Source organism: Sycon ciliatum, chromosome 1 (genome assembly GCF_964019385.1).
Source record: "Sycon ciliatum chromosome 1, ocSycCili1.1, whole genome shotgun sequence".
Lineage (NCBI taxonomy): Eukaryota > Metazoa > Porifera > Calcarea > Leucosolenida > Sycettidae > Sycon > Sycon ciliatum.
In genome coordinates, this window is record NC_088643.1 from 72,141,631 (window position 1) to 72,153,650 (window position 12,020).

The following is a 12,020-nucleotide window of genomic DNA, read 5'->3' on the forward strand; positions in this document are numbered from 1 at the left end:
CCACTAAAGTATCATACTGGCACCAAGAGTGCATGCTGCAACTGTGATCTTTGTTCCTGTATGGGCCCAGCTGTGTGGGGTGCTGCCTTCATTACATCATGCAGCTATGGCGGAAACCAGGGAGTAGTAAAATACCGGTATTTTACTACTCCTGGCGGAAATCATACACCACACTTTCCCTTTGGCTTGAAACGAACGTTCCTACGAATAGGAATTTACGCACCCAAAATAATTAGAGATCGTGTAGGTACATGTACGTACGTGTATACTCGAACATCAAACAAAACACTAAAACAGATATGCTATGCTAGCATAAGAGAGTGTGGGTTGGAGTGAATGCTGGGCACACACGCGGCAACACAAGACTTTATTATGCTGTCCCTCCAGGAAATCGAGGTTCCACAGATACAACAAATTTCGCGTTTTTAGCCCAAACCCGTGATTTTGTGCAAAATCCATGATTACCTGCGTTTTGTTGTTTTCTGCACTTGTTTTACACATTTCATGCAGTGCTTTCCATGATCATGTAGGTTATTTGCACAGTACACCTCGTACTACTGATGCGTCTAGCACATCTCAATTCTAAAATCCACCGGGAATCCACAGGAAAACTACTCAGACTACACTGTTATTATTCATTGCAAAAGAACACCGAAAGGCCAAACCGCATGGTGAAGACTAATGTCTAGACTACTGAAGGATTCTCTGAATCCTTGTGCCATTATAGAAGAGAAAATACAGAATGTGTAGTGCGCCAAAGTTAGCGTATGTACAAACATGCAATAATTACAACGCGCAATAAAAGGAGTACAAATATCCGGCAAAGGACACGAGTGGTACATGGTGTACGGTAAAGGAAGACACGTGCATGCATGAGTACCCTAGCAAAAGTGTACACACCTAACGTAGAATAAACTGATATCCCCGTGGTGCTAATCGAGTATCGTACGCTACATATTTATGCAAAGCAATATCAAATAACATTAGCATAACAGAATGCGAATAATTTAATTTCAAAACACATGGAAAATCTCCGTAAAACAAGTCGTTAAAACCGGAGGCTTATCGCAAATCACTACACTACGAGGTGGTTTGGCTTTTTTTTAACATGGTTATAAAAATGACGTTTTTTCAGTCACTTCTAGACAAGCTACGTCCAAATGAATTGTTGCAAGTGGAAGTGCTATCCTTCATGCCCGTTGTGTCCAAAAATGGGAATGATCCCACTTTGGAAAGTGTCTTGAATCATGTCCTACTTTCACAGTATTCTCAGGATTCAAATAATTGGTGTGTCATTTTTTAACAAATTAAAATGGCATCACAAACTGGGATATTCGGTCATCAATGTTCTGAAGTTGATAGATATCACTTCAAGGATTGCTAGTGGATGAAAATTAATCTGTGAACAGAGGAGTGAACTGCATTGTATGCTGCGAAAGCCGTGTTTTTGTATTTGTAACTAGTGGCTGTGTTATACGGTGGAATTGGATAGATAGCATAGCATCGCAGCGATGTTTTCGTTCTCACAGAGTGCATTCCGTGACCTACTGTTCTTCAGTACTGTCTCTAGTGATGGCAAGACGGCCTGACGTCGTCCAAAGGCCCTGCGGAAGCAATTCACTGCCCTCCTCGTCCATTCAGGGGCTCATTTTACACATTTCACACAAAATGGCAAAGCACCCACCACTAGTTATACCAACGTGGCAGGGAGAATTAAATTATATGCACCAAATTTTCTGGTCAATGTTGATCTACGATAAACTGGCTCCCATTTGCCACCACCCATGTTTCGATACAGCCATCCGGAGCGGAAACAGCCAGAAGAAAAGCAAATTTTACACATTTGTTAAAAAATGCCAAATGTTAAAAAAAGCCAAATCACCTCGTACTCCCGAGTAGATCTACTGCGCAAATAGTAATTCTACGGATGCAACAAATTTCGTAATTTGACCCAAGTCCGCAATTTTCTGCAAATAATTCCGCGAATCAGTCCTGCCAAGTTCCGCATCTTTCTGCAACTTTCGCCGCATTTTTTGTTCTTTTCTGCCACAACTCCGGCAGCTCCGTATCCAGAGAATGAACAGTCGTAAAGCCACAGGACCTGATAACATCCCCGCCCAGGCCTACAAGCACGGATGAGGCCCCATCTTTAGCCAAACTATTTACCAAGTCTCTTACGTCTGGCGATTTTCCATCGACTTACAAACTAGCAAATGTGCGGCCTATCTACAAGCGTGGAGATAAGTCAGTCCCATCCAACTATAGACCAATATCACTCCTGTCCCACATGTCTAAGCTACTGGAACATATTGTACACGACCAACTAATGTACTATTATCTATAATGCACCACCACCACTGTTACCCCTACCTGCTGAGCAATTTGCCTACCGCAGAGGCCACTCCTGCGAGGACTTGCTCCCTCCCGTGATCAACGACTGGATGCTCTCCTTGGACAAAGGTGATTATGTCGTAGCTGCCTTTCTAGACATGTCTAAGGCATTCGACACAGTTAGTCATGAAGTAATAGTTCTACTGAGTGAACTTTGTTACTTCTGGAGATCGGTGTCGGTGGTACTGCCTTGCAGTGGTTCTATAGCTACCTTACCCACAGGAAGCAACGTGTGGTCACCAAGACACAGCAAGGCCTGACATATAGCAGCAACAGGGGGTTCCGCAAGGCTCCGTCTTGGGGCCCTCTCTCTTCAATCTGTCAGTCAGAAAGCTCCCCTCTGTACCCCAGCACTGCAAGGCTCGACAGTACGTGGACGACGTCTCCCTTTACAAAGCTGGCAAGAACGTTAAACAATTGTGCAAGGAGTTGACAGAAGACATTGTGAAAGTGAAAGAGTTCTTGGCGGCCAGAGGCTTACTGCTGAATCCTTCCAAGACGCAGTTTGTCTCGTTCAGGTCAAAGTGCAAGCCCCTCGACCCGAGCGTCGCTCTACAGCTGGGTGAGGTCACAATCAACCCTAGTGCACACATTCGATACCTTGGTACGTACTCGACGAACATCTCTACATTTGGAGAGCACGTTAGGCAACTAGAGCAGAAAGTAAGTTAGTTGGAAGTAAGTAAGTTGGAAGCAAGAGTCCATAACCCGGTTATGGACTCTTGGTAATAGTTAGCCATGTTCAGAAAGGTCCGAGATCACATGACGGTAACTGCAAAGCGTGCATTTTACATTTGTTCCATTCAGACAGTACTCGAGTATGGGAGCAACTCATTTGCTCACTGCTTGTCCGTAACTCTGCATGACCGTCTAGTCCGTCTTAGTAATAGAGCTCTACGCATTGTGTTCAGTATGCCTCGTTTTTCTGACGTATCCCTTATTAATGCACGCCATCACATTCTCCCTTTGTCTGTGCGCTATCGTCTATATCTTAGTGTTTCGTGTCCTGAATCAGTTAACTACTACTCTCCTTACTGATTGCTTTTGCCTTCGTTCTACTTCTACTCGTACCAATTCCTGCACTCGCTCCCAGGTATCTTCGTCTGTGACTCTACCCAAAGTTAAAACTCGTTTCGGTCTCTTTTCAGTCTCTTTCATCGGTTCCGACCGTTGGAATGCACTCCCCGCTGCAGTCCGCTTATGCTCTCCCCTGCATCTATTCCGTAATTCAGTACTTTCATTTCTAGGGCACCCTGTAAGAAGGCCTTAGGCCTGTGGGGATTGCCCTATCAAACATTTGATAATAATAAATAATAATAATAACTTCTTGCCCAAGTTTTCGAGAATTTTTCCCAAAATTCTCGCAGGGACAGATTATGCAGCTCTTTATTTATTATTTCTCTGAAGTGGCATGCTTCTGGTAAAACGGGATGGTTCATTGGGAATGCTCAAAAATGGGTGGTGCATGTCTTGAAGCAAATAGACAGAGCATAGCGGAGCATGATCCCACCACTGTGAGGGGTCACACGAAGAGTATGAGGCAGGCAATGAGGCAAGTACATGATGCCTATGCCTCTGCTATAACAACGTCACAACAACAACAGCAGCAGTAGCCGCAGCAGCAATGGGACAGCTCAACTCTCTTTGAGGTCACGTACAGGCCATGGCGAGAAATTTAACCAGCAGCAGCAACTGTGCCGGACTGACCACTGCAATAGCAACAGCAGCAAAAACAATGCTGACAGCAGCAGTGGTGGCAGAGCAGCAGCAGCAACACTGACTGCTACATTAGATGCACTACATGTAGATGCATGTAGTAACTTTCAAATTATCGCTGGTGAAATATTGACAGAGCAGTTTCCTCAGGAATCGAATCACCAAGGTTATAGAGTTGTGGTGTAGCCTACAGAGCTGGTAACATGTATGCAGGATATGCGCGCTGCGTATGTAGCAAACTGCAGCCGCATGATTCTGAAGCCGGGAATACAGGAACCAGGTGTGTGTGTACGTGTGTGTGTGTGTGTGTGTGTGTGTGTGTGTGTGTGTGTGTGTGTGTGTGTGTGTGTATTTGCGTGCGTGCGTGAGAAGGAGAGAGAGAAATAGAGAGAGAGGGAGAGAGAGAGAGAGAGAGAGAGAGAGAGAGAGAGAGAGAGATAGAGATAGATAGAGATAGATAGATAGAGATAGATAGATAGAGATAGATAGATAGATAGAGAGAGATAGATAGATAGGTAGAGATAGATAGATAGAGAAGTAGCGGATAGATAGATAGATAGAGATAGATAGAGAGAGCTAAACTTGAGAATTGCTGCAACCCAAGAACTTCAGGTCCGTGTGCGAAAGACATTGGGCATGCGTCCCTGAATGCAGTCTGCAGGTGTTGCAGCAGCCTGGCAGCTCAGATATGATGGTGTACTGCTGCGCTCTGCCTCACTGGGCACATCTGACGATGCACTGCCGAGCTCTGCCTCACTGCGGTCACCTTCCTCACGGCGCACATCAGGTATATGTACTGCTGTACACCGGCAAGTGCAGCACTTGTGTACACGGTGCTCCACCATCTCCACTGTCCGGTTCACAAACGCCTGAACGGATCCATTATCTGGGACATCATCCTGCAGTAGCTTCTTCAGGTCCCATGCAGCACCACCAAGCTCCAGTGCCACATGAGTGTAGTCCCGGCGGACGTTTCTACGGTGATAGCCAGTCACACGGCGAGGATTCCCTGTCACGAGTACCTTCTCAAATTGGCCCACAAAACGACTGCTTCTGTAAACCACACCACCAGCATCCATGCCATACCCTTCACGCCCATTCATCAGGAAAGAGTTGTCCACAATACACTCCAACTGTGCTCCACTTTTCCGGATCAATCGCTTTAAGCCGCTCCGTGTCAGAGAAGCAGCATCTCTGTGACGATCCCTATCCTCATCAGTGACCAGAATGACGATTGGGGCAACGCTAGTTTGGCGCAAACGCAGCTCCGGAATATCCTCCAGGGCAAACCTAATGGAGTTGTAGCCATCCTCTCGTGACCCAGACGCCTGCAATGCAGCGCAGGCTTCTTCAAATCCATCCACTCCATACACTCGGTTTCCACTAGAATCCAGGATTACCCGTTGTCTGGCAACAGGATGTGTGTCATTGGGGAAATGGGACCGGCCAAAGCCAACCAAGCTATACTGGTTGGGGATACCGGGGTAGACTCCAATTCCATGTTTTCGTAAAGAATCTTCAAGGTATCTTATGGTTTCACGAAACCATGATTTTTGCACAAACGCCATACTGTCTGACTCATCTACAATAACAATGATATCAGCTGCAGACGGACCACAGCCGGGTTCAGGGCTGCTTGTGGAGGTTGCTGGAGGTCGCTCATAGAAATCTCTAGGCACCGTGTCGGAGCACTTAGCTGTGCATAACAATAAATAAACAGACAAAACGAGAATTGAAGCAGCAATATGTTGTTGCTGCTGCTGCCGCTGTTGTCGTCGTCGTCGTTGTTGTTGTTGTTGTTGTTGTTGTCGTCGTCGTTGTTGTTTCAAATCTCTATTCTTGTTATTCTCACGATGGCCTGTGGCCAAAAAGATGTGGTGGTTGTTTTAATGCTGTTGTCGTTTAAAACAACTACTTGTAAGATATTGCAACTTTTAAAAGCAGTAAAGGTGGAGTCCTGATAATTCGAATATGGCTTAATTCGAGCTTAATTAGAAGTTTTTCCAGGACCGATTTCTATCACTACGAGTCCCACATATAAATTTCTGATAATTCGAACCTCGAACTGGGTATATCCGGTTAATTAGAAGTCCGACAGATTCCACTTTAATAATAAATATATAATATTCGCGGGATCCGCGTCGGCATCGCTTGAATGTCCAGAAACACACAAACTAGCCTTGGCATCCGCAGGCCACCACTACGCCTGTTACCCTTAGTGGCGAATGCAGACCTCACAAGTGAGTCAGGGGAGAGGAGGTTAGTCTCTCAACCAATCGGGCGTGTAACGGCCCATAACCCTGTAAACTGCATTCCACTTTAATACTTAGAAAATGTGTGGGATTTGTGCTGATAATTCGAAGTCATCAAAGTGTAATTCGAAGTTCACTGTACACTGTACTGGTCAGTTCAGCTTGAATGAGCAGGCCGCGTGTGTGTGTGTGTGCCGGTCAGTTCAGTGTCCGTGAAATCTGTGTCTAAGGTGAGGGTCCATAGCGCAACTCTGCGTGACCATGAGAGCATTTTGACATACATATTGTGCTGTGGGGTCATGTTTGGATAATTAGAATGTCCGAATCAGTACAAGTTTTTTGCTGGCATTTCGAGGTTTGAATTATCAGGATTCCATCTGTAGTATGTGCTGAGGGAGTGGCACTTTATCGGGCGTTTGTTGAGTGGAAGGCGTGGCATGCTTCTTGTGTTCTCGGGACGGCAGTTGTGAATTAGTCAAGTGTCAGGTCAGTCACCAGGAAGAGTGAGCTCCAGTGTTTGGAGCATCTACCTTCTTTCTTAAAAGAATACTTGTGTAATAATTACGTGATGGGCATAGATACCATTATTTTGGTATGGCTCAAACAAGAGCATGATTCAGATTAGGCAAGTGTGTGTGTGTGTGTGTGTTGGATTGTGTTGCAGTGAAATCCAAGCATCACATTACCCGGCGCCTGTCAGGTGCCAAAGAGTTGTAGTCTTGGGTTGCACGACTTTACAGGCAGATCATGTGTGATTACAGTACCTTCTGCACAACGCCTGCCTGTTGCACCCAACGCTGTGTGCTACCGGGTGCATATATCTCTGATGCAAGAAGGTTGGATTTACAGCATTTTTGTTGCAACAAACCTCCACGGAGACAGTGATGTGCGGTAAAGTTAGTACCACAAGAGCGACCCACCGCCTCCGCCGCCACCGCCACCACCACCACAACCACCTCCCTTTCGGGGTCTTATTTCGGATGTGGGGTCCTGTGTGTAGGTCATACAATGTGTACCTTGTACACACACTGCACTCTGTGAAGTCATTCCAGTCAATTCATCCTCGGACTCAGGTGATCTTGAAGAGCGGATGCGAGATCCACACAAGAACATGCTAAGCGTGACCTAATTACTACACTAAAAGGTTCTCACACCGTACAAACTGAGTTGCACTCTGCCATGCAACTTTCCTTGCTCTGGCTGTAAAATCAAGGCTCTCATAATATACTTCAAAATTGCCAGACCCCATGTTCAGCGAATCACTGTAATCAAAGAAGAAGAGCGGCAGGCTTCACGTTCTTATGTAATAAAGCATGTACATTTCGTCTTGTTGCTTCCAGGTTTGGCAGAATTGTCGGCAGATTGACTTGACATGGCTTATCTACATTAGGGTAGTACATACACTTCTTTCAAAGTATCTTACGTTCACATGTGGGTGGTCGATGTGTGGTCCAGCTACCGCCAGCCGTGCAAAATGCACTTGTGCTTCCAACCAAGATATAAGGCTTATCACACGTCCATGCCACCTGTAGTGCCAACAGAGCAACCAATAATCATGGTTGTGTTCAAAGTGTACTTGTACATTTGAACAAAGGGGAATCACCCCTTTTCAGCAGCAGCACAAATCAATGTACCAAAATCCACGAATGATATCACTGATGTTTGCCAACTTCACTCATACGCCCTGTATGCCGTGGAACATACCCTGTATGCCGTGGAACATACCCTGTATGCCATGGAACATACCCAGATGAAGCTAACACTGTTTAATAGGCCCTTGTTAGTCGGGCATTGGTGTCTGAGATTCGCCCTCACTCTCATCACTAGGCCAGCGAGCCACCAGTGCAGCAGGGTATGGTCAGGCATACCACCGGCAGGCTGCACTGGTGGTCCGATGCATTGCAAGCCACCAGTGCAGCAGGGTATATCCACTGCAGGCATACCCTGCAGCACGGTAGTACCCACTGCAGGCATACCCTGCAGCACGGTAGTACCCACTGCAGGCATACCCTGCAGCACGGTAGTACCCACTGCAGGCATACCCTGCAGCACGGTAGCACCCACTGCAGGCATACCAGTGCAGCACGGTAGTACCCACTGCAGGCATACCCTGCAGCACGGTAGTACCCACTGCAGGCATACCCTGCAGCACTGGTGGCCTGCACGACATGAACAAAACATTCTAATCTAGTCAGCGTGTTTCCAAACGCAATCGTATCACTTTACATGTAGACGGCTTTAAAATTTGGATGTGAGAACGTCAATGACATTGCTATACTTTACTTGATGCTTTTCTACACGTACTGGTGTATCACCCGTGACAAGATCCAGCTAGCTGTACACATCTGAATTGAAGCACTGGCATTGTGTGCAAACTGAGAATGTCATCTGCAGGAGGATGCTTGGACACATCATGCTGGTGGTCTAAAAAATCTCAATCTGCGGATACTACTCTGTACAGTCTGCCCGGTTTCACTCTTTGTTGACTCCTCAAAGCGCAGATGTATGGGGCCAGACTTGGTGTAATGAGAAGAAATTTCTCAAGCCAGAAGCCGGTTTACTACCCTCAACACTCCGCCAAGAAGTTGGATGAAACAGTAACCTATGCAGGTTGGATGGCCGGCTCCTGCAATCCTATCATCATTGGAGGTGTTGTGCACGAGACAGAGCATGCAATGATGTCATACGATGATGTCATTCGCAGAGCATCCACACCGCAACCATGGTAGCCACTCACCGTAGATCCAACTCTCAGCCCCGGTGTCCAAGTTACCGCACCGTTACGAATTGAAGGTGGTATGGGACAGGTGATGGCTACAGTGCAGAGTGCAGACAACATCAATCATACAATCCGATTCATCACATGGAATACGGCTGTGGAGCGTGTGTGCAGATGAACTTAGCTAGGTGTGCGTACAACACTGCGGATACACTGGAGTTCTGCAACATCTTTCAGTTACTACGGCCTTACACAAAACATTAGGACAAGAAACACAAAACTGGGAGTGTCCGAATTGGTAGCATGGCAACATCATTTTTAGTTTAAGTCGTCGAGTGTTGAGAAAGAGAGTCATATCTCCCTCCCCCCCCCCCCCCCCCAGGCCTGGAAACTAATAATTGACCTAGTAAAAGAAAGAATGCACTTGTTGCGAGGTGTGTGCCTTACGCTTGCAGACGGGTGGCGAAGGAAACCAATCAAACGTCCCGTTACGGCAGGTAATAGTAGCTGGTCCATCTGGCCGAAAGCCTCTATAACAACGGTATGTTGCCTGCATGCACAGGCGCACGGTAGTGTACGGGAAGTCATAGTGATGCATAAAAAAACGGGCAGACACAAACCGAACAATTTCATACACACTGTACACGAAGCCCACGATTTGTTTCCGTGAAAACTGAGTACATCCGAACACAGTCATACTCTAGACCTAGCTAGGTCTGGGGTTCCTCCCATTTTTATAGGCACAGACACGATCATTTCATGTTAGAATAACGTTTTTTCCATTGTTCCCTGTTGGGTTTTTGGCCTGGATGAGAAGGGAACAAAAATATATTTTACGAGAAGTGCCTTGTTGAGTGGATGTGCAAGATTGTGTGAATCCTTGCGGACCTATCTTTGTTTTGAAATCGTTATCCGCCTCCGACCTCTGTTATAGTTCTTCGATGTTTGAATTGTTACTTCTATTTGTGCTGTTGTCCTTGTTTTCTTGCGGGACTCACTTTTGACTTTTTTGCATGTCCGCGTGTATCATGCATTTATGTCACGTGTTTGGCAGTTTGCGCAAGTGGTTTCAAAATGTTTGAACTGCGCTCGCATGCTATTTTCTTTGGCAGTCAAGCGTGGGGGACGCTATGGTGTCATCCTTCTTGGCGGTGCATCTTCAGCTCTCCGTTCTTTGTTCTTTTTCGGTTGGTTCTTCAACGGAGTTGTGAGAACTTGCATGTCTATTGTATTACAGTCTTGGAAATGGATTGATGTCTCTTGAAATGGATTGATGTGTCTGGGGATTGATGTCTCTTGAAATGGATTGATGTCTCTTGAAATGGATTGATGTCTCTTGAAATGGATTGATGTCTCTTGAAATGGATTGATGTCTCTTGAAATGGATTGATGTCTCTTGAAATGGATTGATGTCTCTTGAAATGGATTGATGTCTCTTGAAATGGATTGATGTCTCTTGAAATGGATTGATGTCTCCGATGGTTGTTTCTCATATAAGCGGGGGTTTGCTTGGGAACCGGTGAAACAGTTGGATTCACCCATTCCTTGCCTTTGTTATTCTATAATGCTGCATGATGCGCCATTCAAGTTGAAGGCCGTGAATAGAAAATTATGACATCTGCACACATTTCGCTTGGCAGAATGGTTGGTTTACTGGTGCACGGCTGTGAAACACCCGCTCTGTCTTACACAACATCTCAGGCCCGGCGGAAGCAATTGTTCATTGGTCCGGCCAAGTTTTTTCGCCAGCACAGCACTTGCGCATGTGTGACACAACACAACGTCTCTTTGCTCATCGTAGGTCAACCATATATGACGCCTGACAAGAGCGCTTCACCACTGTCTTTTTCCCAAATTCCCGCCGAGAAAACGCGAAGGAAGTGGTTGGGTGGACTGGCACTTCTGGCACAGGTATTTTGCTGGAAGAAGCCATAGATGCTAAGCATGTACTGTAAGCTGACCAAACAGCGAGAAACATTTGAAAAACTACTTCGTTCAGTACAAGAATCTGAAGCACTCGACGAAAAACCCTCAAGACTACAAAATTAACAATGACTATGTAGAATCAAGAGTACATAAAAAAGGTTTACACACACAACAGAGGCGAAAGGCTGTGTTAGCTGTGTAAAAAAGGTTTATGTACTCTTGGTAGAATCCATCATGGCACGTGCTTTCAGGCGCGCGACTCGCGGCACGGCAGAGGCCCACAGACGTTAGGTCTACAGGCCACAGCTAGCCCTCGATCAAGCGCGCACGCGTGCACGGCAAGATCGGAGCGAGATCGCAAGTACGCGTAGATCTACGTACATGCAATCGATGATCACAACATAACGTTACTGTGTCGTAAAAAAAGATCGTCGGTGGCCGAAAAGTTGGTCCGGCCATGGCCGGACCGACCGGAGCGGCTCCGCCGGCCCTGCATCTCTGTATGCAATTCATACATTGCGCATACAGAATACTATAGCAAGCAGAATTTATAAGACTTAGTGGCGAATTCAGCAGTAATTATTAACAAAGTCGGTTACTCCTCAGGGGCATTGGAAGGCATTTTACGGCATTGGTACGGCTATCGAAAAGGTCGCAGGTTCGTGGGTCCTCCCACGGGGATTTTCCCTTGTAAATTGGGCCCAGATTGGGCCCAAATAGCCCATATTTCATTGCTTCAAAAATCACAGGATAAAAGCATAACATTATTGTTGTCCGCACCTGCCGCACCGGTTCCGACGCCCGTGCTCCAACTTCAAAGTACGTGGAGTTCACGCTGTCTGCAGACCTGCCGTGACTCAGTCAAATATCAGCCTAAGCAGGTAATTTGGCAGGAAGCATAAGCTCCACGTAGGAGCAACCAACTTGGCCGAACCGTGAGAACACTGAAGTGCTCCAGACACTATGGGCCCAAACTGCATGCAGTCCCTCTGAACCCTGCAATCCCCACCGCCAGT

General features: G+C 46.4%; 1 protein-coding gene across 3 annotated transcripts in view; it reads right to left on the reverse strand.

Moving 5' to 3' along the window:
- Positions 1–3,761: 3,761 nt before the first annotated feature.
- Positions 3,762–12,020, reverse strand: part of LOC135805293 (uncharacterized) — a 13,703-nt gene continuing 5,444 nt past the window's right edge. For all 3 annotated transcript variants that reach the window (XM_065319312.1, XM_065319314.1, XM_065319313.1), the window contains exons 6-9: positions 9,526–9,628; positions 9,097–9,173; positions 7,783–7,885; positions 3,762–5,803 (exon numbers count right to left, since the gene is read on the reverse strand). In XM_065319312.1, the coding sequence (XP_065175384.1) occupies positions 4,716–5,803; positions 7,783–7,885; positions 9,097–9,173; positions 9,526–9,628 (1,371 nt within the window). In that variant the 3' untranslated portion in view covers positions 3,762–4,715. The remainder of the gene's footprint in view (positions 5,804–7,782; positions 7,886–9,096; positions 9,174–9,525; positions 9,629–12,020) is intronic.